Source organism: Salvia miltiorrhiza, chromosome 7 (genome assembly GCF_028751815.1).
Source record: "Salvia miltiorrhiza cultivar Shanhuang (shh) chromosome 7, IMPLAD_Smil_shh, whole genome shotgun sequence".
In the NCBI taxonomy this organism is placed as follows: Eukaryota; Viridiplantae; Streptophyta; class Magnoliopsida; order Lamiales; family Lamiaceae; genus Salvia; species Salvia miltiorrhiza.
Genome location: NC_080393.1, coordinates 3,384,743 through 3,409,778, shown reverse-complemented (window position 1 = coordinate 3,409,778; position 25,036 = coordinate 3,384,743). Strand labels below are relative to the sequence as shown.

General features: G+C 34.9%; 4 protein-coding genes across 10 annotated transcripts; 3 read left to right on the top strand and 1 right to left on the bottom strand.

The window, feature by feature from the left end:
- The first annotated feature begins 669 nt into the window (after window positions 1-669).
- LOC130991680 (inositol-pentakisphosphate 2-kinase-like) lies at window positions 670-5,921 on the top strand. 4 transcript variants are annotated; one of them, XM_057916022.1, is made up of 9 exons: window positions 670-1,011; window positions 1,412-1,544; window positions 1,770-1,973; window positions 2,447-2,594; window positions 3,055-3,101; window positions 3,251-3,361; window positions 3,543-4,136; window positions 4,586-4,763; window positions 5,518-5,921. In XM_057916022.1, exons 2-9 carry the CDS (start codon window positions 1,443-1,445, stop codon window positions 5,529-5,531), a joined length of 1,398 nt encoding a protein of 465 aa, XP_057772005.1. In that variant the 5' UTR covers window positions 670-1,011; window positions 1,412-1,442; the 3' UTR covers window positions 5,532-5,921. The 4 variants fall into 4 exon arrangements, with proteins under 4 accessions (XP_057772005.1, XP_057772004.1, XP_057772003.1 ...); XM_057916023.1 differs by having other exon boundaries at window positions 758-1,011; window positions 3,061-3,101; XM_057916021.1 differs by having other exon boundaries at window positions 757-1,011; window positions 3,061-3,101; window positions 4,586-5,921.
- A 597-nt stretch (window positions 5,922-6,518) lies between these two features.
- Window positions 6,519-9,717, top strand: LOC130991679 (uncharacterized). 3 transcript variants are annotated; one of them, XM_057916017.1, is made up of 6 exons: window positions 6,594-6,873; window positions 7,326-7,408; window positions 7,807-7,916; window positions 8,504-8,746; window positions 8,839-8,967; window positions 9,084-9,717. In XM_057916017.1, exons 3-6 carry the CDS (start codon window positions 7,848-7,850, stop codon window positions 9,465-9,467), a joined length of 825 nt encoding a protein of 274 aa, XP_057772000.1. In that variant the 5' UTR covers window positions 6,594-6,873; window positions 7,326-7,408; window positions 7,807-7,847; the 3' UTR covers window positions 9,468-9,717. The 3 variants fall into 3 exon arrangements, with proteins under 3 accessions (XP_057772001.1, XP_057772000.1, XP_057771999.1); XM_057916018.1 differs by lacking the exon at window positions 7,326-7,408 and having other exon boundaries at window positions 6,519-6,873; XM_057916016.1 differs by lacking the exon at window positions 6,594-6,873 and having other exon boundaries at window positions 6,882-7,408.
- Window positions 9,718-13,283: 3,566 nt separating this feature from the next.
- Window positions 13,284-18,445, top strand: LOC130991677 (zinc finger CCCH domain-containing protein 34). 2 transcript variants are annotated; one of them, XM_057916014.1, is made up of 7 exons: window positions 13,284-13,721; window positions 13,828-13,973; window positions 14,461-14,526; window positions 15,643-15,762; window positions 15,872-16,198; window positions 16,281-16,598; window positions 17,491-18,445. In XM_057916014.1, exons 1-7 carry the CDS (start codon window positions 13,637-13,639, stop codon window positions 17,872-17,874), a joined length of 1,446 nt encoding a protein of 481 aa, XP_057771997.1. In that variant the 5' UTR covers window positions 13,284-13,636; the 3' UTR covers window positions 17,875-18,445. The 2 variants fall into 2 exon arrangements, with proteins under 2 accessions (XP_057771997.1, XP_057771996.1); XM_057916013.1 differs by having other exon boundaries at window positions 13,348-13,721; window positions 13,828-14,018.
- Window positions 18,446-20,733: 2,288 nt separating this feature from the next.
- On the bottom strand, window positions 20,734-21,859 carry LOC130991678 (ethylene-responsive transcription factor ERF086). The gene has a single exon (XM_057916015.1). It carries the CDS (start codon window positions 21,756-21,758, stop codon window positions 20,820-20,822), a length of 939 nt encoding a protein of 312 aa, XP_057771998.1. The 5' UTR covers window positions 21,759-21,859; the 3' UTR covers window positions 20,734-20,819.
- Between the last annotated feature and the right edge of the window lie 3,177 nt (window positions 21,860-25,036).

Below are 25,036 nucleotides of genomic sequence, written 5' to 3'. Positions count from 1 at the left end.
AGTCAATTTTGGCATATACCTACTTAAGTAGTCGCTTTATTCTCTATAATCGTATTCGAAAATGATTTTTGAGTAATTTTTTCTTGCTTTCCTGATTGTTTTATGCTTACAAAGATAAGATCTTTAGTGAAATCTTGATTCTAGTTGTGAAGAGAATTAATTTTGGTGAAGTGAACTCTAATTAACATAGAAAAATCTAGTGTTTTGATGCTGAATTCTCTGTAAGTGTATTATTTCGTTTGAAATCAATATATTAATATTTTAATTAAAGGTTTGAAGGTTGAATTACGATGAATAATTATCCTTACAAAATATTCTATTCGTCCTCGAAAAATAATCTTATGGTGACAATATATCAATTTATTCACCTATTTTACTTTACGATGGGTCATCTCTTCATTTATAATATAATTAATTATTTTTAATTTAATAATACTATAGTATTTTCTAAATATGATAATTTCTTCACTCATAATACATTTTTTTATTAAAAACTGTATCATTTCCTTTAAAAGTTATTTTTCAGAAACGAATGAAGCATATAAGAATAAGATATCACTCCTAATTACACAACAAACTTTTAATTCTTAAAAAACCGACTAAAATAAATTTATAAAATAAATTGAGGCCCATTATATGCACAGGAAAGAATTCACCTGCCTCGAATTCGGCCCAATGACGCAGGTAATTTTTTTTTTTTTTTTTACACCAATGGCGCAGGTAATTAAGCTCTGATTTACTTTTACATTTTTTTACTTTTCACTGTCTCTCTCAGCTCGCATAAGATTTCACGAGTCAAGCAACCAGTTCTCTCTCTCTAAACCCTAATAAATCCCCACTGTTGCGGCTACACTCCGGCATTACATGTGCTATCGTACTCATTATCTTCGTATCAAAGTCATGAATTATCTTAATTGAGCTTCTTGCAGTCGATGAACAAAATCCTAGCAAATGGTTCCCCTAAACGAATTGTGTTCAGGCACTTTTCCGGCTATGTTACGACATTAATAGGTATATTCGTGTTATATATATATATATATATATATATATATATATTTGTAAATGTAAAAGTCTTTTATGAAGGAACCTCGACTTGCTTACAGTTTTGCATGTTGTTGATTTTTTTCTAGCAATTGGATTTTCTAGGCTGGCTTTGGCATTGCTTGAAATACTATTATAGTGATTTAATTCTGTTAATCTAGGGCTTTAATTTTTCCGCGCATGCATAATCTGTACTCGAAAGTCGTGCTAATTGATTGAAAACATAATGCATGGTGTTTGTGTTCATTTCTGTTTCTCTGAGCTTATAAGGTATTCATGAATTGCGGTTTATGTGGATTTGATAGTTGAAATATTTTCATCTGTTATATCCCAATTCTACAGTGATAATTGTGTGTGTAAAATGGAACAGGAAATAAGTGCTTTTTATTTGTCTGAAGTGGATGGCTGCAATTTTGCAAGCCAAAGATGCGGAGGAATGGACTTACAGAGGAGAAGGAGCTGTGAACCTAGTTCTTGCTTACTGTGGAAGCTCTCCTCAATTTGTACTATTCTACTTCTCTTATTTTCCTTTTATATTGATTGCTAGAGTTGATATTTTTCTTTTCTGCAACCAGAAGAATGCAAGTAAACATTATGAGGACAATGTTCGCATCTTTTTTCCTGTTCTCTTATTTGGCAAGGGGCTTGTTTTTCTGAGATTCAACTTCTTGATGTTGAAATTCATTTGCGAGTTATTGATTTTGGTTACTTTTATCTCATGCATCTAGGTTGGAAAGGTTTTAAGGATACAAAAAGTTCCAAATGATGGACCTGAATTTGAGAATGGTCATTCGGCTCTAGTCAACCATGAATCCCTCTTGTGGGGAAAATTTGAAGGCATAGTTTCAGCACCTACAAAGGAAATTGCGGAGCAGCTGTATGTGCAGAAAGTAATGTGCCCACTGTTGGGATCTGAGCATGTTGACTCAGGGGTAAGATATTCTTCTAGGAATTTTTTATAGCGAGCATTGTCCTTTTCCATTTCCTTTATATTATCATGATCTCTGACTCTACTTACTCAAAAATCTTGTTAACGTTTCCTATAATAACATCTTCGTGCTTGTTATGCTTGCTAGCTTTTCTGTCCAACACTTGTATGTGAATACATGTATCTGAGTGTACAATTTTTTATCTTTTTCTCTCGTAACAAAATGTTAACTATTAGCCTAATGGATATTAAATGGTTTCATGAAGAATCCTTCGATTCTGGGCCATAATGGATATACACTATTAAAATGGATTAGTATGTAGTTATTTCATTGAAGTAAGCACACAATTGAAGAATAATGAGTTGGTGACTTGTCTTAACATGAAAAAGTGAGGCATTTCCTTTTTCATTTTAAAGACTCAGATCTTTGTTTCTAGTGTAACTGAAGTGTTGGAATTTATATGCAACTTGCTACAGATCCATGTTCTTGTGTCGAGAGGATTTTTGGAGGCAGTTGACAACAAGGTTCTTTGTCAGCGTCCATCATGGCGTGTTGATGCTGCCAGAGTCAATCCCCTTTGTGACTCGGTTCTTCTAATTGCTGATCATTCAGTGTTTCCTCATGGTATGAGATACATCCCAAGTTTGTTTGGATAGTTAAGCCCTTTCTTGTGTTTCTCTGATCAAAGCTGAATCATTGGATCTGTATTTCAGTTTATGCTTGCTTGAGCTGCTTTGGTGCATATCAGCTTTGTATTGTTGTTGCTTGAGTTTTTCTTCATGTTTAATTTTTCTCTGGGTGTTGAGTTATGAATTTCTAATGGCAGTGTGTAATGGGTCAAATCAGGGTAGATGTGGATGTATTGTTGGATCAAAATTTTGAGTTTGAAATATTAGTTTTATCTATGTAATGTATGCCAATTCGTTGTATCTCAGTAGCCATCATGGATTATCTATCAACGACCATTGTTCATTAATTGATGTATATCAACTGTAAACAATTGAGATTATTGATGATCTATTTCATGTGAGTATGAATTTCTAATTGTTGGACTACAACACGATGATCATGGTCTTCCTTTCAGTTTCAGGTTCTCTCAAAGAGGATTTCTGTGTGTCTGTTGAGATCAAGGTGCTTCCCCTAGTGCTTTTTTCCTACATATGTGCATTGTATCTCCCTATATATGTTCATTCTATCTTTACTAGAGATGCACTCTTCCTTGACAATTTTTATAGGAGTTCATAACATTTTTCACTTTTTCTCTTCTTCTGCAAAATCAGCCCAAAGGAGGATTTCTTCCTATTTCAGAATTTATTGCTGAGGAAAATGCAGTCAAAAAGAGAATTACTCGATTTAAGATGCATCAAGCTCTAAAATTGCATCAAGGAAAGGTAATGCCTAAACACCTGATCTTACTCATCTACTTGAAATAAATTTTATTATTGATGACTCGTTTAGCATTTCAACTCTAGCAATGAAGTGACGTGCTTTTGTATTTCTTAGATTATAATCTTTTTTTTACTTACAGAAGGTTTTCTTTGAACATAACTGATGGAGATTCTTCATATGCAGATATCTCAAATAAGTAAATATGATCCTCTAGATTTGTTTTCTGGATCCAAGGATGGAATACAAAGAGCAATTAAAGCCCTCCTTCTGACACCTCAGAATAATTTTCGGGTTTTCTTAAATGGTTCGCTTATTTTTGGAGGCATGGGTGGCGCTGCAGACAGCACTAGAACTGCTCAATCATTCCACGACGGACTTAAACATGTTATTTCAGCAAAAGATGGGATGCACGTCAAGGGTTTTGTGGATCTGCTCACTGAAACTATTTTTAAGTCGGGCTTGTGGAATCGGCTTCTTGAAGTACAGAAGCTTGATGCTATTGATATAGAAGGTGCAATTCATGCCTACTATGATATCATTTTTCAGCCTTGTGTGATCTGTCGGCAAAGAGGTGGAAATAAATTCTCAGCAAGATATTCATCTATTCACTCAATGCAAAGGGATGAGAAAGTAAAAATTGTGAGGGATTACTTGATATCAGCGACTGCAAAGGACTTAAGTATGATGATTAGTTTTAGGTCCAAAGGAAATATGGATCAGGAGTCTCCATATCGTGCTGTCTTTCTGGAATCGAGCAAGCAAACTTTTTGTTACAAGGTGGGTACCAAATAGATCCTCCTGAATGTTTATTACTAGCATTTTTGCGAATCAGTAGTCTGTGTTTTCTATGGAGTATTGATCGAGAAGGTTTTGTTTGTGATTTAGAAGCCTGGACTTGTTTCTCCTTAGAAATACGTCTGTGGCAAATTCTGGCAACAAAATTCATTACCACTTTTATGCCTTTTCATCCTATGTGATTTAGAAGCATGGACTTGCCTTATGGTTCTAGCTTTATGTATAAAGTTCTCCTTGTTTCTCTCTTGCACTTTGTGATGTTAGAGTAGCAGACACTTGTAAAACAAAATTTCAATTAAATTTTTTGTCACCTTGTTTAGAAATCTATGACCGTTAAAACTTTTAGGACAATTAGATTTTGTTATAAATTAGATACTTGTTTTGCATGTTCCTGTTCTTATCTGATCACATCCCATTACAATCCCTCATAGGCATCTTTCATCGACCTGGACATGAAACCATTGAAGAAAATGGAATATTACTATGAGTTGGATCAGCAAATAGTCAAGCACTATGTCCAGATGGTAAAAGATACGGATGCGCTTGATTGTGGCGAGAGCACTCAGGAGTCATTGAAGTCGCGTGCTTGTACCAGTGTAGAAACTGGCAGTGAGTTCTTTGTTTCTTTATTTGCATAACTCAAACTTTAGATTATGAACCCAATAATTTGAACTTTTATACTGTTTCAGTGGTGTTTGTGCCTGATTTTTTACTTGTGGATATTGATTTTGATGTCATGGGTTAAATTCAGCACCCGGAAAAAAAAAAAAAAAAAAGGTGAATTCTGACCTATATTTGCTCCTTGATTAGCGCTCTGCTACTTTGAAGAAATAGCTTAAAATTATGTCAATTTGCGAACTCGTTAGTCTACAAAATCCTTTATCATTTGGGAATACAAGTAAGGATTGGTCCTGACTCTGTTACTAGAAGTCTCCAACAGAATCAGTTCCAACATATTCAAATACATCATTTCCATTTCCAAATCTGTGCGCCTCCACATCGCAAGTGCCACCCTTTTGGCATATTCAGTTATTCATATTATGTTTGTGGGAAATGAAATAAAGGAAATGATCAATATCCTATTCCAATGAGGAGGTAATCAATCCCCTCCATTAATGCATAAATTAAGGGGAAAATGATCAGTGTTCTTATCAGTCCAGTTCTTCATTTACATGAAATAGTGTCTGTAGTTTCGTCTTGCTATTCATAGTTGAGAGTAGACCACAATATCACAAAGCCAAAGTGCAAGTTTGACTAGTACACTGCATTTAGGCTACTCTACTTCTTTACATATTTGTTGTTTGCTTTCTCTTTTCTTATCTCTCGGAGCATGTAAATGTGTGGTTTTATCATGCCTCTGCAGAGATGGCAAATTGATCGAGGAGCTTAGAAGAAAGATATAGATGAGCTTTCTTTTCTATGAAGGGTCGTGTCGACTAGTTCAGTGTATCCCTTCGAGTTCACATCCGCGCTCGATTTCATTTGCATGGCACGAATGTAGATTGGGTTGCTAGAAGATGATTGCTCCTCATGTGTGTGATCTCTAACCTCAAATCAGTTTCTTCAAAGTGGCTCTGGAATGTAATTCTGTCTGTAAATCTCGTGTTCTCACTGAGTGTACAAAATCTTTGTTGTTGTAATTGGCTTTGTGTAGATTGATATAAGTGACAATTATGTAATTTGGAATAAATCGGCAGGGGTTATTTGTATGTATAAATTTGAGCAGCAATTTTGCAGTTAGAATAAATTTGCAGGTTATTTTGTATTTGTTGAGTTAGTTCAGCTACTAGACATTATCCCACCTTTAGTCAGCGGTTTATTTTAAAATGGAATACTTCTCGCTTTGTTCAATTTATATTTTATATTGTTGATTTTTTGTAAGAATTTTTGTGCAAAAATTATGTTCTTGATTGCAATTATACTCGTATTCTTGATTGTTCACTCCAATAAGATTGCAATTATTGCTTTTTTATCGTATTTCTACTACTACGAATGCACGTGGTATTGTGATAGAAATTTGTAATTCATATTTAAATATATGTGATTAGCGATTTAGATATAATTTTCTTATGCTATTTCATTTATCGTAACAATTGTCATGCATGGCACTTAGTTTATTTTTATTTTTATTTATAAATTATATAAGTAAATAAATAAATTTAAAGACCGTGCGACGAAGGACTCAAACCCAATACCTCATATTTTAGGCATTAACATTTTACCACTAGACAAACACACACACACCACTTATTTTATTATGAGTCAAGTATCAATTTCACCCCTAAAGTAGAGGCTCCTATAGCTATTAGGGGTGTGTCAACTAAACCCCTAAAGTACCTATTTTCCTTCAATTAAGCCAACACTGTTAACTATTGTTATTTTTTTAATTTTTTATTTTGTTGGTGGTGGGACCCACACTCTCTTCACCACCAAACTCGCCGGAAACCTAATCAAACACCTTCTTCCTCACCCCCACGCTGACCCCACTTCCACTCTCAAATCTCTCTCTCTCGCGGTTCACCCACATCCGCCACTCTCCCTCGAATCTCCTCCCGCCGCCGCCCGTAGGTCAGGCGACACCGCCACTAGCATGTCTAAAGCATATGGGGCCTTACATTTGGTGTGTTTTGTTCAGTAACAGCCCGACAACCCGACAAGCAGAAGAGAGGCTGTTACAGTGGAGCTAACTTGCCTTGCAGTGCAGGGCACAAGAATTCTGGTTTTGGTCATGAACACTTTGATACTTTTGCTTTCTTCCTCACTTTTGTGGTGAATGGTGATACTGTTATTTGATTCTTATTTTTGATGCAGATTAGTTTGTTTCGATATAATACTATAGTTAATTTCTTCACCTTTTTATTTGGGCCACTTTCTTGAATCTATAGGAAAATCAATCTGATTTTTACTTATTAATTAGTCCATGGGAAATAAACTGTATAGAATTGGACATGTCCAAGAAAACACAATTATGTAGTGAATGTGAATTAATGATTGGCAGAGGCCCCTTATGCCAAGTATAAAAGGGTTGCTGTTTTTTTCTTTTTCTTTTTCTTTGTGAAGATATGCTTATGTTTAAATATAGGATTTTTTTTTGTTTTTTATTTAGTTTAGGTTTGTTTAATTTGTATTCTAAGATAGGGTTTTAACTTGCATTTCTGCCTATATTTGGAGTATCTGGAGATCTTGGAGGATAAACACTCACATATGCAGAACCTTGAGTGATTTTGCAGCTTGACTATCTTGATCTTTATCTTGTATGCAACATTTTCTGTTATATAGCTTCCAATTTTAGCAATGATCATGTACAAATAGTCAGTTGTCACACCCTGAATATCAGTAAATTTGTGGGAGAGTTCAACAGTATAAAGTATACAAGAACTCTGGTTACAAGAGCTCTGATTCCTTATTTGCTTAATTGTTTGGTGAAGAGTCCACGCTTCTGCATCCTGGACATATGTGTTATTATTTGTTAAATGATATTTATTCCTTAATTGCTTAATTGTTTGGTGAAGAGTCCAGGCTTCTGCATCCTGGACATGTTATTTTTTTTTTTATTATCGTGAAGTTGAGTAGCTCTAATTAGTATTTAGGTTACATGACTTAATTTATTACCTATTTCTTGCAATTTGACTAGTTATGAATTACTTCTTAGGATTCGGAGGAAAGAATTGGGCGCCTGACCGTCGACAGCCAATGCAACTAGAAGAAGAGAAAATAAAAGAAGAAGAAGAAGAAGAGGTTGAGAGTGTCTGCAGCAACCAGGTATGTTATGTTTTTCTTACAATAATGCTATTTTTCTGGGTGATTGAACGGGGAACTCATGAAAAGTTTAATGTTTATATGTTTCTGCTCGTGGCTTCTTGATCAAGTCTTGATGTTGGCCGAAAGGTATGCGCTACAAAATGCTCTAAAAGAAACTGCCTACTTATTTATTTTAGGGATTTATAGCATTGTTCCATGAGTTTGAATCCCTGTGTGTTTTGGGGGAGTGAGCCTTTTTTTATTGACACATGGCACTGAATTAGGGTTTAGGGTTTTGGGGGTTTAGGGTCTGATATTGTATAGTCTGTGTAAATTTCTCCAAGGTAGTTTTGGATTTTAAAACAAGACTTATCAAATAAAATGTTTACTTACTCTTACCTCTCTCAAATTTCATGTTTATGTTCTCATGCTATAAGAAAGACAAAAGAACTTCTTGATTGCAGACTCCTAATTATTCTTTTCTTGGTTCAAATTTTGTTTGATGATTCTAAGGCAAATGTCTTTGTTTTGTTATTCTTGCTACTTGTTTACTACAAAGTTTTAACTAGTACAATATCATGATACAATGTTTTTTTTGTATGTATCAGTCTTTAGAGATGGCTCCTCTGACAGAATCTGAATTGCATTTGTTCAAGAAGTTATTCCACGATCAATCTAAGGGAATTTTTCAGACCCGAGACAAAGACATCAATTCAAAAGAGATGTGGATTGAGATTCTGACAGAGTATAATAGACGGGCACAGCAGAGCAACGAACAACCCCAACAAAACTGGATGGATGTGATTAAGGCGGGGAAACAGCTTCATTCTACATTCTGCATACAGAGATCTGTAGGTTATACTTTCTTTAAAATATTAACCTATTTTTTTTCTCTATTAATCTTTAAAATATTAACATAATTTATTTTCTCTATTAATTCAAGCTAGCTGAGCAGGGCTGTCAGCAAGAACGAGATCCCATTTTGATGGAGATCTTTGACCCTTGTGATACGTGCAAAAAAAAAGTTATTGTATCTCCATTATCTCTCTTAAGTGAGGAGTTAAGAAAACAGGTATGTCATAAAAGGAAGTGTTTAGCTTGTGATCCTGGATATTTTATTTTTTTAATGTTTTTGTTTTAAAATATTATACTAACCTTTCTTATATTTTTGCTTTTGCTTGAGGTTAGAGGGGAGCAGTAGATGTCAATCTGAATCAAATTTTTGAATTTTGCGAAACATGCAAAGGCAAAATTCCGAGCTTCCCAACGTCTATGATGACCTCATCTTCCGGTCTTGGATCTAGAACCTTTTCCAGTATTGGTGGGGAAGTGGAAGGTAGATTTGTGAGACCGTGCCTTGCCCCTGTTGCCCCTGCTGATCACGAGCAAATTAAAGCTGCAATAGACGTTCTTACCGCCATGGGCACGAAAAAGCTTATCGATGTACAGACCCTATGGAAGCTGGCTGGGCATTGTAGTTGGGGGAACCTAGACTTGATTATGGTCCTAAAGTCCCCTGCAACACTTGAGGAGAAGGCTGAATTGGTGAAGGGTTATCCGTTAGAAGGCTGAATTGCTGGAGGTTGTGCTCGTGGATTGAGTGAGAGGTTGAAGAGGGATGAGGGACAAGTGTTGGATGAAGCAGCTGTGTTTGAAGAAACAGACAACTGCTGATATTTTTGGCTTATTTCAAAAAGTACTATATATGTGTTTCTGTTTCATCTCATGTTGATTAAGAGTATGACAGAAACAGAAATCTTATGGCCTTATTTCCCAAAACAATGGAACTTTGTATACATCAATCCGAAGTCACTGAGCTCAATATTCTTTTCCCCCCACATTAATAGGAAGAGCAATACAATAGACAATAGTGTCCATCACGTGTACAAAAATGACAAGAAACGACGACTTCAATCACAAACTGCACCAGCTTTTCCAGTGCATCAGAGCAAAATAATGGCAAGTTTTTCACTGAGGCAGAACAGGAGGAGCAATTGTTCTGGTATTATACGATTCGCAGTGGCTGCATTTCTGGCCGATTATGTGGAAGTAGACTTGAGTCGTGTCGTTGCAGTCATTGCACAGAATCCTCACCTTCTTGTATCTGTACTCCTCGGGCATTCATGGTTGCTTCAATCTGCACCACAGAAGTTGTGCAAAACTGTTTATAACAGTGTCTGTAGGGAGACAGAGACTTACTTCCTCGTCTATTCTCTTCCACGCGATAGACATGTCCATGATTGACTTTGACGGCACGAGTGGGAGAAAGTTGTTTTTGAGGCAAAGAAAACATTCTGAGACGAGGCAGTTTGATCAGCTCATCGTAACATTCTGAATGCATGGTGTCTTTGAGGGAGTCGAATAGGTAGTGTGAAAACGCAAGTAATCATGAATGACTAGTAAGCATCAAAGAGCTAGAATTGGAAGTCTTTTTCTATACAATGGATTGAAAAAGAGAGCTTGAAGGTCATCATCATAGAATTCGCAGAAATACTCTCCCATGTTGACACCAGACTAGTTCATGACCAGGGGCGGAGCTAGGGGTGGGGCAGGGGGGTCACTGGGCCCCCCTGGGATTTTAAAAAATACTAGGATATTTTCGTAATTTTATATTAAAAATAAAAAAATATATAATTTTATCTAAATCATTATCTTGTTGAGCTATTTTATACTGTAATTGATATGTAAGCTTTAGAGTTAAGATGCTTAGAATAAGTAAACACATAATTAATTTATACATATCATGCTTGGATTTGATTTTAGAGATTTATTTTTTGAATTTGATATTGAAAGTTACTTTGCCTTACAAAGTTTCATGGAATTTTGGAAAATAAAATCACAAACTATTTTGAATTTGCAATTTTAATGTCTTTTGAGTGTGGCGAATTAAATAACTATTTTTTCAAGTTTTGCAATTTCGTCCCCCAATTTTTTTCGATCGCTAGAGTGTTGAATTGGAGCTTACGTGGATTAGTAAAGACGACGGCGTTTTTGTGAGGCCTAAACGACATCGTTTCGTAACATTTCAAATAAAAATTTCTCCAAATTAGAAAGAGACTGTATCATGTATTTGCACTATATATAATATTCAATATTTAGTAATTTTATTGCAAAATACGTTGTAACATGAATATGAGCTTGAAAATCTATTAAAATGTGTTTTTTTGTAATTTAAATAATATTATAATTGTGTTATTGATTATCATTTATTTTTAATATAATTTAATTTATTTTTTATTTTTTTATTTAATTATTAATTTTCTTTAAAAAAAAATTGGACCCCCTGAATAAAAAGTCTGGCTCCGCCCCTGTTCATGACGATCAACAAGGATCAAGCAAGAAAAAAAATCCCATATAAGCAACAGATTGAGCAAAACAACATGAATAATTCAAAAGCTGCATATGTAAATCTTGGCTTCGTTGTCACAAAAACTGGATACTACATTTCTACTCATCCTACAAAACCGCAACATGGTTTTTTTTAAGGATACAATTCATTATTTTTATTCAATTGAAATATGTATTTTTAAGGCAGCCAATTGTTCCTTTCCTTTTTCCTCTAAAGAACGAAACTTATTATTATATATCTAATCAATTTCAACAAATTTAATATTAACAATATTAATATAATTGGCTATTTTTAAAAAAATAATGTTAAATCTCACTTTTAAATATTTTTAAATATATATCGAATTCTTCTAAATTTTGCAATTAAGGCTTCTCCAATTTTTTCAACGATCGAAAATATATATCGAATTCTTCTAAATTTTGCAATTAAGGCTTCTCCAATTTTTTCAACGATCGAAAATATGACGCGAATACCACCATTGATTAAGATTCGATATAGAATGTGTAAGCGACGTCGTGTAGTGTGCATTTTATTAAGATTCTATACATAGTGAATGCTACCTATAAAAAAGAATCGTTAGTCAACAAATAAGTACTCCATCCGACCACGAAATGAGTATTCATTTGTGGACGACGCGGGTTTTAAGAAATATATTGAGTTTAGTGTGAATAGAATAAATGTCCCATCTTTTAAGTGTATTAATTAAAAAGTTGTGTCAAGTATACTTGCCAAAAAAGAAAATGGGTACTCATTTCGTGGACGGACGTAAAAGGAAATATGGGTACTCATTTCGTGGACGGATGTAGAACTACTTTATGGCTATTTTTATCAATAAAGATAGGTAAATTTTTAAATGTGTTGCATTTGGTCTATTACTAATTAATAATGGTATGTATCACAAGCAACTGCAATCAACCACATTCACTATAAGCCAATTAATGTTAATTTAATGACAATCTAAAATATATTACTAATGTCACTATAATACAACGCATATGACTTATTAGGGTGCCTCCAATCATAAGCCAGTTTCTAGTTTCTAAAATTGCCACATCAGTGCCACATCAGCTTTAGAAACCCACCTACTTTTTTCTCTCACATCTCCTCCAACAATAAACCAGTTTCTTACTTTTTTAGGGTCCCACCATAATACACACTCCATTTATATATCTATATATACATTAATTTTATTTCAATTATAATTTGTATATTATTTACATATTTTAATTATATATTTAAATTAAATTTTATATTGATCAAAAATTCAATACCCGTTCGTGATTGCAAAAAGATATAAAAATTACACTTCCAAAAATTTGAACTATACATATGGCCCCCTCAATTTTAGCTACAAGTGATTCAACAAAGCAATATATATATCTATTTTACGTAACATATATACATATTCAAAGGAAAAAAAGCAAAATGGGAACACCAAGTCACCAATACTCGACTGAAAACAAGAAATTGAAGGAATGGGGCCGCCACTATTCGGCTGAAATCAACAAATTAAAGAAATGGAGCCCGCGCCTGGGACCCGCTGTGTCAGCAAAAACTGGTTCCCAGTTCGCAACCAGTTTCTCCATTTCTTTTTGGAAACCAGTTTCTTTTTCTCTCAATGGTAGTTCTCAATTTTGGAAACTAATTTTTTCAACCGTTGGAGGCACCCTTATAACATTACATATTATCTGCAAACCAACAGAATTTCTATTATTTATCTACAAAAACAATTAAACTTTGCAAATTAAGTGCAAAATCGCATGTCAAAAAGGATATAAACTTTTGAACTTATGGTACACGTAAAGTTGCATGCTGGCAAACTCAAAGGGCAAACTGGTCTTTTCATATAAGAAAACTGTCAAAAAATAAGTAAATGTTAGATTAAAATATTTGAAACAATAAAAAAAATCTCAGAAAATCCAACTTCCATGGAATAAACAAAGCCCATCAAAAAAGGCCGAATAAAACTCTTAAAAAAAAGGCCCGAATAAAGAAATAAAAATTTAAAAGAAATAAAAAACGCACAAAAAGTGCACAAAAATCTCAGAGACACACACTGAGTGTGAAATATATAAAAGGAGTGTGTTAAAATGACCACTAAACATACGTCTCTCTCTCTCTCTCTCTCTTCTTCCCTCCTTTCTCTCTCTCAAACCACCAAACCCCCTCTCTCGATCAAACCACCCTTCTCTCTCTCCCTCCCTCACTCACACACAATCACATGCTGCTGTGTGATTCTGTACCTACAACGTATAAAATACCTCTGTAAATATCTATCTCCGCACACTGTTATGAAATACTTCCGTTGTATAGTGTAGATACTGTATATTTATAGAGAGAGAGAGAGTGTGCGTGTGTGTGTGGGAGAGTGTGCGCGTGTGTGTATAAAAATATGGAGAGATATAGCGGGATCCAGGCAATGGAGGCGGATCCGGTGGCGGAATGGGCGGCGCCGGGCGGAGAAACCGGGCTTGAAGGTTGAATTTCATCTGAATTTCACTTGAATTTCAGTCGAATTTTGCTGAATTTAGAGTGAGCTTATGTAATGTTGATTTCGTGTGGGGTTTGGTTGTTTTAATGCAGAGCCTATGTGGCAATTGGGCCTTGGTGGAGGGCCCGAAGCGTACCCAGAGAGGCCCGATGAGCCCGATTGTATCTATTACTTAAGGACTGGTTTCTGTGGATACGGCAATCGCTGCCGGTTCAATCATCCCCGGGATCGTGGCACGGTAAAATACGTTGATTTTGCAAGCTGTGGTGGCTATGATCATTTGGTAAAGAGCACGATTTAGTGGGGGTTTTGTGTAGATTTGATTCTAATTTGGGAAAAATATGCTCTTCTTGTTCGGTTGGGGGATCTGTTCTGGTCTCTATCAAATATCAGTTACTAGATTGAGGAAACAAATTACATTTTGAATGATTGTATGAATAACTTGGGTGGAAATTGAGTCTTTGAGTTTGTCATGCTTTTGGTGAAGGCAATGGTGTAAATCGGGTTCACATGCATTAGGTAGAAATGGTAGTGTTCTATATCGATTTTATTTTATGGTAAGTCCTGTTGAATTGGAGTATGTTGGGTCGATAAAGGTCATCATTGTTGTGATTATGAAATAGAAATAGTGTAAAGTAGGTAAAGCTTTATATTCATTGATCATCTCAATTTGGTGTATATGCACTATTCATTTTTTTTATCTTTCTTTTCTCTTACTGTTTTAGGCAATGGGAGCTCTTAGAGCTGGTGGAGGCGAGTACCCGGAACGTGTAGGCCAACCAATCTGTCAGGTATAATTTATAGATTGTGAATTTGATTATCAATACAAGTAAATGGAAAAAATTTAACTCTTTACCAGACAACTATTAGTGAAAGAAAATTTGTTGTCAGTGAGGTGTTGATGATGGTCAGACTGAATTTGTAGATACTATGTTGGCTGGCTTATTGCTATAACATGCTAAGTTACTAAGTTTTCCGCTCATGGCTTCTCGATAAAGTCTTGATGTTGGCCGAAAGGCATGTGCTACATAATGCTCTTAAAGAAACTGCCTACTTATTTATTTTAAGGATTTATAGCATTGATCCATGAGTTTGAATCCCTGAGTGTTTTGGGGGACTGAGCCTTTTTTTATTGACACATGGCACTGCATTTGGGTTATTGTCTGATATTGTATAGTTTGTGTAAATTTCTCCAAGGTAGTTTTGGATTTTAAAACGGGACTTGCCAAAAAATGATTTCTTACTCTTACCTCTCTCAAATTTCATGTTTATGTTATGCTATAAGAAAGACAAACGAACTTCTTGATTGCAGACTCCTGTCCTGTTTATCCTTTTCTTGGCTCAGAATTTCTTTTGATGATTCTAAGACAAATGTCTTTGTTTTGTTATTCTTGCTACTTGTTTACTCCAAAGTTTTAACTAGTACAATATCATGAAAAGTATATTCATTGCCTTAAGCAGTTGAACATGTCAGCTTCTGGTCATTTGAAAGAGAGATTTTCTCCATGTTGATGATGAGATACTACTTACGGTTTGGATCTAGTAGGAACTCATGTTTGTTCTACTTACTATGATGCAGCAGCAGAAAGTTATCAGTTGTTCTTATGTTTTTATGGTGTTTTCATGTTGTTTATTATTGAATGAATGATTAATTGGTTATCATTTTGACAATGTCAAACTCTTAGATTTATACAATTATTACTAGTATCAACAGAAGGGGTTGGCATTGAGCACCTATATCTTTGTCACATGTTTATACACTTTAAACCCTTTTAAGTTCTCTCATTTTCAACCATTTTCTCCCTAGAAGCATCCTTTTTAGGTGTACTCGTATTTTGTTTGATAATTATATCTTCTTTGTGAGAATTACGGTTTTGTTCAATCACGCCTTTGCAATGGATTTGCAGTACTACATCCGGACAGGAATGTGTAAATTTGGTGGTTCCTGCAAGTATCATCATCCAAAGCAAGGAGTTGGGTCTTCCGCCCCTGTGGCACTGAATTTTTATGGATATCCTCTGCGACTGGTCTGCCTCTATGGATCATATTCACTCTCACATTTTCTACAGCATTTTCTGTATGGATTCTTTTGAGAAAATATATCTTGCCAGCTGTTTAATAGTCTTCCTTTGGCAGGGAGAAAAAGAATGTTCATATTATGTTAAGACAGGGCAGTGCAAGTTTGGTGTCACCTGTAAATTTCATCATCCACAGCCGGCAGGGATACCAATGCCACCCCCTGGCCCTGGTTCTTTGTCTGCTTCAGCAGCTGTGCCAACACCAGCTATGTATCCAACTGGACCATCTCCTTCCGTTCAATCTTCTCAACAGTATGGAGTTATTCAAGGCAACTGGCCAGTTGCCAGGCCTGCCATGCTTCAAGGTTCTTATGTTCCTGGAAGTTATGGTCATGTGATCCTTCCTCCTGGAGTTGTTCCTGTTCCTGGCTGGACTCCCTATGCGGTAGGTGTTGCCGACACTGTTATTTTTGACGAGAAGTTTATTTTGGATGCCCTCTTTTTTATGCCAAATTTTTGGAGTACAGGCACCTGTTAGTCATGCGGCCTCACCAAGTAATCAACCAACAATTGGTGCAACCCCGATTTATGGGATACCACAATTGTCTCCTTCAGCTACTGCCTATACAGGACCATACCTTTCCATTACATCTTCTGCCGGCCTCTCGAGTGGCAGTCAAAAAGAACAAGCATTTCCCGAAAGACCTGGGCAACCAGAATGCCAGTACTATATAAGGACTGGGGATTGTAAATTTGGAGCTACATGTAAATACCATCATCCACCAGAGTGGAATGCATCAAAGACCAATTACGTACTTAGCCCAATGGGTCTGCCACTACGCCCAGTAAGCATTCATTTCTCTCTTGAAGTTTGCTAAGCTTTTGAATTGCCTACATATGGCAGGATAAGATGATCTGACTCAGTGTGGAATTCTTTTCCTGCACTTATGATGGTCGGATTGCTTTTGCATGGATATGCTTGAATGCCACTGAAACAGAAATGCAACCCTAGGGAATATTCCTGCTTCCACGTTGATTTCATTTTGCTCTTGTTATCACTTATCTAATGACATGTGCCCCTTCTCTTTTCGTATTTATCTCTTTCATACCGAGCCTGCTCCGCTTCTCATTTCACTTATAATTATTACTTGTACTTTCTTTTGGAGAGCGGGAGCAGTGTCCTAAACATCCTCGAGTTATATCCTTATAAGTTGAAAGAAATTCCTTCCATTAGATTTTACTTGGGAGGTTTGGGTGATATTAACACTACCTTTTCTTTTGTTTTTCTTATTCGGCTGTTACTTTAGCAGAGGCTGTTGCTTCTGATAAACTCAAACCTGCATATGGTTGCTCCCATTAGTGTGCAGCTGAAACCTACTGTTTCTTATGAGTCCATGGTGGATTTGGAGGTTGCCAGCTCATAGAAATCTTTAGTTACTTGTCTGCAGATAGTTATAAACTCCCTGGGAGCTCATCTGTCAGGGCGAACTGATTGCAATAAACTGGACATCTTTCTTATATTTTTTTGTTCATGATTTTTGCATTTCTGTGGCATAAACATGTTTGCCTCTCAATAAAATGTTTGTTGGAAATAATGATGGCAGTATTAATTTGCAGACTGTGATTCTATGTTTCATCACTTTTCGTTGCATAAGATACGTTTAGTATTGTCCGCTATGTATAATATAATTGAGAATGATACCTTGTGTTTCTAAATAATTGTACGCCATTTCTCAGGGTGCGCCACTTTGTTCTCACTATGCACAGAATGGAGTGTGCAAATTCGGGCCCTCTTGCAAATTTGATCATCCGATGAGATCTTTGAGTTACAGTCCTTCTGCATCTTCTCTGACCGACATGCCAGTTGCTCCTTACCCTGTTGGATCCACAATTGCAACTTTGGCTCCATCATCCTCGTCGTCAGATCTAAGGCCCGAGCTGCTTTCTGGGTTCAGCCAAATGTCTTCTATGAGCAGCTCAAGCGCATCAGTTGGCTCAATATTCTCAAAAACCGGGGCTCTCCCTCTGTCATATGTTCAGCAGTCCGGGCAGGGCTCAGTTTCTTCAAGTGGTGGCAGTAGCACAGCAAGTCATGGTGGTGAGACGCACACATCAAGCTGAATGGAAGGAACGAGTCATTGGCCATTTCCACAAAGCAAAACTCGAAGTTTTTTGGTGCCAGCAATAGTCATCCTTTCAGGTCTACCACACCACACCTTAGCTACTTCCATCATTGTTCATAAATATCACGTGGCCGCCTTTTCCTTTTCAAATAAGCCATACATACCCTCTCGAAAAATCTCATTTAGCTTTTCAACTTAGTCTTTCAATAACAAAAAAGCCCAAATCCAACCTTCCCCTTTAGATTATTCCCATGTGCTGCTCGAATTTTGGAGCTTGTTCTCTATTTATGCTATCTTTTCCGGAACGGGAAAGATGAGTCCTCACCATTCTCAATCTGGACATAGTCACTGTTTCTACACCTGTTTCATTCCCTTCACCTCGGAGTGAGCATGGTTCTTCTTCCCCTTTTTTGTTTGGGGATTTTATTCTCAATCGATAAACTCGTAGAAATACAGAAGCAGTTTAATGCTTCCCTTTGTATGTAGATATGTAGTTATGTTGTGAACTATGAATTGTGCTTGAATGCTGCTTCATAATTATCTGAATATATCAAAGAATTTAGAGGAAATCTTGTATTTTTCATGTATTATTTCTTACTTCATTAGCATTACATACAGATTTCTCTGAATAATATTGATATCTTATCTCCAATATCAACAGGAAAGTAGACAGCCTATTTTTGGCTTGAAGTAGATGTCTGAAAATATCATCTGCTTAGGCTTTTAAGGTTGTCATACATTTGGAAAAGTACCATAACTAATGCATTAGATGATACTATTATCTAACATTTTTTAAGTTAGTTGAAGACATCTCACATTTTTAAGTTTAGTTTAACATCTCTTAGTTTTTTATAACTGCATGAAGGAATTTGAACCGGGTCGGGTCGGGTTGGGCTAGTACCTTGTTCCGGGTTTTTTTTCTTTAAAAGTAAAACTAAATTTATCGAAATAAAACATTTTATTAATCTTATCTCTTTGTCTTTCTTCTCTTGGCAAAAGCTTGATTTAGTTGTACTTCAGCTATATATAGGCATGATTTTAGGGCTGCAAGTCTTGAACCATCATTGCTACAATCTTCACGTGACAAATATTTGGCTCATTAAAACTATCAACCACTAAATATATATGATGATGATAATGATAGTAGATATTCTGCACATATGTTTGTGTTTATATATATATATATATAGGGAGAGGTTCAAGAAAGAACCATAAATAAAAGAAGACCGGAGAACCGTTTTCAGTCATTCGATCATCAAGATCTACGGTGGATGCATCATCTTGTTGGATGAATGCAGATCCTGGGTTCGAATCCTGAAGGGAGCATTTTTTTTAATTTTTCTAGTGCATTAATTTTAACAGCGAATGCATTAATTTTTACAGTGGATGCATTATATTTGATGGTTCTCCCGTTCTCACAAATAATGTAGTTCTCTCTAGAACCACACCCTATATAAATATATATATATATATATATATATATATATATATAGGATGGGGTTAATATAGAAACCCCCCTTAAGATGAAAACTAGGAACCTAATCCTAACCTTTAAAATTGAAGATCTAGTGGTTAGGATTGTTTCATTTAATAAAACATGCCTAATTAGATATTCTAATTAATAAGTGCCGTTTTTTTAGTTTGATATAATTTAAAGGTTAATTAAGTCATTTGTATTTTATTGAATTAACTATAGAATCGATTTTTATGGGATTCTTTATCACGTTCTCTCATCTATATTTATTTTCGTTTGTGCAATTTTAGATACCAATTATGCATATGCAATTAAAATTAACACATCATGTATTTAATTAAAATTTTCATTTGTGCAACATAGTACACTACAACAACTATGCAGCTTTAAATACCAACTATGCAATTAAAATTATATGCAACACAACATCTATGCAACGAACATAAGTAGTTGTGCATCTGAAATATACTCATAAATAAAACTGTGCTACATCAACACACATCTATGCAATTACAATACATATTTGTGCAAGTATATGCATTACAATATTCGTCCACGAAATTAATATACCGTGCAACTGAAATGTACATATAAATAAAATGAATTATAAAACGAAGTGCAACACCAAAATTAAACGTGCAACAATGGACATATAATAAAGCAACCTAAAAATATATTATGAATACAAAAAAAATATACAAAAATTTCTCTACAAAAACACTTCTTAACTATTACTACATAATATCAAGATGCACAGTTGCATAGATATTAAGAATTGCACAAGCAGATTTTATTGTTGCATAGATATTAAAAATTATTGCACAAATTCGTGAATAATACTATTGGAATGTTTATTTGCTTTAATTATTTAATTTAAGTGCATTTTAATAGTGAGTGGGTGCATAATAAATAATCTATTGCACAAAAGAATGTTTAGGTGCATAGCTTTAAAATATATAAATTATTAATTGTTAATTTAGTTGCAATCGTATATACATATATGTGGATTTTAATTGAAACAGTTGGGATTTAATTGCATTCGTATATACGAAACCAAAACTAATCAACTAAAACCAATTAAGAAAATAGTAAAAGACAAATATAACCTTTAACTAATCAAAAACACAAAAATACGGGAATGTATAACTAATGGAACCATTTTATGCGCATGTTTTCTCAAATTAATCCTAACCACTAGATCTTCAATTTTAAAGGCTAAGATGTGGTTCCTAGTTCTCATTTTAAAAGAGGTTTTTATTAGAATCTCTTCCTATATATATATATATATATATATATATATACATATTATACACACATATATCTTGGAAAAAATAAACCTATTGTAAATACAATGCTAAAAGGGGAAGAAGCAACAACACATGATAGAGATGCCCATGCAAATACACTATTGGACTTAAAACAAAATAAATCTTTCAACATGACTTACATAATTAATTATATATTACCACTCAAAATAGAGACTGCCCCAAGTCCACTGAATCCCCAAAACTAGGAAAAAAATATGAGCAACTTGCTGCATCATTACCCATCATTTGATCAAAATCTCCCCTATTTTCTTCCATATTAGTTGGATTGTTAATCATTGCTGACAGCTCACAAGAACTCAGCTCCCACTGCTGCTGACTGTCCCACAATCCGTAGTCGAATTCTTGATATGCAGAGGTGTGATCAAGGCTCCATGCTGCTGCAGCCTCAGTCGAATCGAGTAGTTGAATGTTGTGTGATGAGAGAGAGGCTTCTTGTTTCTTGCTTGAGGTAATGGTGGTGGCAGAAGAAGAAGAAGAAGAAGAAGAAGAAGAAGAGGAAGAAGGGTTCAAGTAGTTGTTTGGGACAATGCAGTCCAAGTAGCCAGAGCTTGTGTCAGTTTTGAAGAAACTGGCTTGATCATCATCGGGTGAACGACACGTGTCGTGCCCCGATTGAGGCGGGACCCGAGGAATCTCGGGTCCCGCCGCTGCAGTTTTGGTGGTGGCATGGTGTTTGGTAGTTTTTGATGATGGTGGCTGCAAGAATGGTTGGAGCTCAAAGAGGGAGTGGAAAGTGGTTTGATCAGAGTAGATGAAGTTGGTTCTTGCTTGTGTGCCTTTGATGGAGAGGGCTGCCCTATCATAGGCCAATGCTGCCTCTTGGGCAGTGTCAAAGGTGCCCAGCCAGTGCCTCTCCTTGGTGGTGGGGTCCCGTATCTCCGCCGCGTACCGGCCCCACGGCCGCCTCCGCACCCCCAGGAACCGCCCCGGCTCCGCCTGCTTCTTCCGCCCGCGCCGGTCGCCCGCCTGCGTCGCCGCCGCCGTGTTGCGCTGGAGGAGTGTGAAGCCTGTGTCAGTGAGGATGGGCTCAAAGAGGGTGAAGGGTTTTTCATGGGAGGGTTTATGTGATTGTGATGACATTTTGTTTGTTGCAACAATATTACTATGTGAATTTGAGTTTGGTGGTGTGTGTGAATTGCTCACTCTTTTAAAGGCAGTGATTTGGAGTGTTTGTATGTGGAGGGTGGCTACATTGAGTGATTGAAAGACAACTTCTTTTAATATATTATTTTTATACTTAATTGGATTTTTTTTTTGAAAATTTTGGAAGTATTTATTTGGATCATTAGGAAAATAGAGAGAAGAAAAAAAGGTGACCTTTGCCTTTCCGGAGTATCAGATTTTTGATATTGACTAGGATTTCAAGATTCTGTTCTCTTTGACAAAAGGGCCTTTCACCAAAATGTTTCACAATTTTTGCAACACCTAAAGCTCTAAAATTTGAATGAAATATCACCATATATACATACACTCACACATAAGAGATATTAAGAATACCAATACAAGTGTGTGTATGTTGGCCTAGTGATAGAAAATTAATACCCAAGATTTGAGGTTTTGGATTCGAGTCTTCCATCGTACGATCTTTAAGATTTCTTTAATACCAGTATAATATATGTGAGATTCACTTTGAGAGTTAATGTTGCCATAATAAAATACAAATTCTATTACTCTCTTCGTCCCAGCTAATATGATCAACTTTTTTTCAACACAAAATTTAAGAAATTAGCATTTAGTAGTTTAAGTGTGTTTGGTAATAAGGTGAATAACGTGAAAAAGTCATTTTATATAAGGAAATTAATCAACTTAATTTGGACGACTCAAAAAGAAATAGTATTAATCAAATTAGTTGGGACAGAGTGAGTACAATAGATAAAAATACGGAGATTTTTGATGTGACAAGTAACTTGTTCGATACGAAATAAAAATAAAAATATTCAAAGCCACATGGCCAACTTTCTTCTTCTTGATAAAGACAAACATTTTAGCTAGGGGTAATAGTTCTAATTCCACATAATGCCGTGGAAGAATGTTTGGACAAGTTGAGAAACACTAATTAAAGACTTGTGATTTTATAAAACTAAATTTAAGTAAAACGAAAAGATAATCACAAAGATGGGTTTTTTGTCTGCATATATTCTTGAGAGACTCGAGAATTTGAAATTTAAGGCACAATTTTTGTATACTTTTGTTGAGATGTCACATGTGTTAATCCGCGTTCGATGCAATTAATTATATATAATCGTGTAATAATTCTGTCTTGTTCTTCATTTTTCAAAGGGGGCAGTTAGGGATCTTCATTCACCAAAATGATTAATCCCAATAATTAATTTAGTAGGATAATTTGGATTATTTTAATTGAGACATTGGAATATGTTAGATTTCCTAGGCAAATGTGTGTAGTACGTGGTATATATGTGTGATTAAGGGCGTACGTCAAATTAAATGTGACTTACTCCATGTAAGTTTCTTGGAAATTTACCTTTTGGTATTTGTTATTTTATTTTATTTTTCAAAAAAACTTATAGGAGTATTAATGAGTTAAGATTATTTTCCCCATAAATAGGCTTAAGAAGTAAGGATGATATTCGTAGCTTTTACCTTAAAAAAGGGATTTTTGCAGCTATTGTTCATGTGTTCAGACATGATAATTTGACCTACAAAATGTTGGTGGAATTAAAAAATACTTCATCCTTCCCAACTTAAATGGTGCACTTTTTTTCGGTATGAAATTTAAGGATAATAAGATTGTAATGTAAAAATGCGTAAAAGTGTAGGGTCACATTATTTATAATGTAAAATTATTACCAAAAATATAAACACATCATTTTAATTGGGATGGCTCGAAAAGGAATACACACCATTTAAATTTGGGACGGAGGGAGTAGTATATACTTTTTGATTTTTTTTTTTTCACTTTCTTATACTAATAAGTTATTTTCACCTTTGCAGTTTCTAGAGAAAGGGAAAGATTAGGCAGGGGAGTTCCTTTCCAATCGGCCAAACTTTTTTTTTTTTTTTTTAGATGTTTCTTTTTTTAATCAATCGTGTGATGTTGTTTGTAGACATTGTGTTCTTGCTAATTTCGTTTAAATTAAAAGGGCTAATCGTAGTTTTCAACCATACTTTTTTTAATCCAATTTGCAATTATAATATAACCTTTAAATTGTTATAATAATTACAATCTTTCAAAAAAATAAATAAGAGACTCAATTTTTTTAAAAAAATAATATAACCTTTAAATTGTTATAAAAATAAATTGTTATATATAAGAGACTCAATTTTACCCCAATTATGTGTCTTCACAAAATATCAAAAGTATGGTGTTAAAATAAATAAATCAACAATACGTTAAAACTACAAACTCTATAAATGTTTATTTGTGGATCGATTTATCTAGCATTATCATAAATTCGGCCATGAAGTAAATAAATAATTAAAAAGAAGTAAATTGGTGAGTCATGGAGCGGTGCCTTGTCTAATTAAAAGTGACTTGAAAAAGGCTATGCAGTCAAAAGGGCAATCAAAGGCTTAAGGGGAAAAAAGAAAAGAATCACGATAATAATTATTTAAAGAAGAATGGATGAAACAATCCCAAAAATAACAACAATAATAATTATGCTAATTAGTGGGCCACTTAGTTAAAAATATATGTTGATTATTAGTTCTAAGGTTAATAGGTGAAGCTTTTAGCTTGTTTTTAATGATTTGTTGATTAAGCATATCACATGCCAAAATGACATTGGAAACAACATTAAACCATATGTTATTATCAAAGGGTCAACCCCTTTTTTGTCTTTGGCATTTCAAAATTCCATGATGCCACCCACTTCTCTTTCAAAGGCCTCTTTTCACCCAATTTAAATTAAAGTTTATGAGTGCATTTTGCATGTAATAAACTCCTAAATCAATGAATGCTGATGTCACAAAATACGAAACATAATGTATAGTATATTGTAGTATGAAAAATTCATCCATAATTTTTGTGAAGGGATAGTATTGTATGAAAGCATCTCATCGTTAGATGGTTCAATATTTAGACTCAAATTCATATTCAATAATATTGTAATTAAAAATGTATCGTTGAAATATTGTCTTGATTCGAATTTTGAATTTCGACTCATCTCGTGATGAGACGGTCTCACACAAATTTTGTGTTTATATAAGATAATTGCGATTTAGTTATATTAATTTAGTGGCCATTTTATTAAATGAGTTCTTTTATTTCTATTTTTTTTTCCTATCCTTTTCAGTATGGCATGGAGAAGATCTATGACCCCCTTGACTCCTCCACTAAATGCTTTCTAGATTATATACAATAGAAAAATATCGATGAATGCCATCAACTTCATTTTGCT

Excerpts from the sequence above, each read along its gene's own strand:
- LOC130991678 (XM_057916015.1), bottom strand. The coding sequence starts at position 21,758 with ATGTCATCACAATCACATAAACCCTCCCATGAAAAACCCTTCACCCTC.
- LOC130991680 (XM_057916020.1), top strand. The coding sequence starts at position 1,443 with ATGGCTGCAATTTTGCAAGCCAAAGATGCGGAGGAATGGACTTACAGA. Across the intron at positions 1,974-2,446 it reads CTGAGCATGTTGACTCAGGG|ATCCATGTTCTTGTGTCGAG; the intron begins GTAAGATATTCT and ends AACTTGCTACAG. Across the intron at positions 4,137-4,585 it reads AGCAAACTTTTTGTTACAAG|GCATCTTTCATCGACCTGGA; the intron begins GTGGGTACCAAA and ends AATCCCTCATAG.
- LOC130991679 (XM_057916018.1), top strand. The coding sequence starts at position 7,848 with ATGCAACTAGAAGAAGAGAAAATAAAAGAAGAAGAAGAAGAAGAGGTT. Across the intron at positions 7,917-8,503 it reads AGAGTGTCTGCAGCAACCAG|TCTTTAGAGATGGCTCCTCT; the intron begins GTATGTTATGTT and ends TGTATGTATCAG. Across the intron at positions 8,968-9,083 it reads GTGAGGAGTTAAGAAAACAG|AGGGGAGCAGTAGATGTCAA; the intron begins GTATGTCATAAA and ends GCTTGAGGTTAG.
- LOC130991677 (XM_057916013.1), top strand. The coding sequence starts at position 13,637 with ATGGAGAGATATAGCGGGATCCAGGCAATGGAGGCGGATCCGGTGGCG. Across the intron at positions 14,527-15,642 it reads TAGGCCAACCAATCTGTCAG|TACTACATCCGGACAGGAAT; the intron begins GTATAATTTATA and ends ATGGATTTGCAG. Across the intron at positions 16,199-16,280 it reads CTGGCTGGACTCCCTATGCG|GCACCTGTTAGTCATGCGGC; the intron begins GTAGGTGTTGCC and ends TTTGGAGTACAG.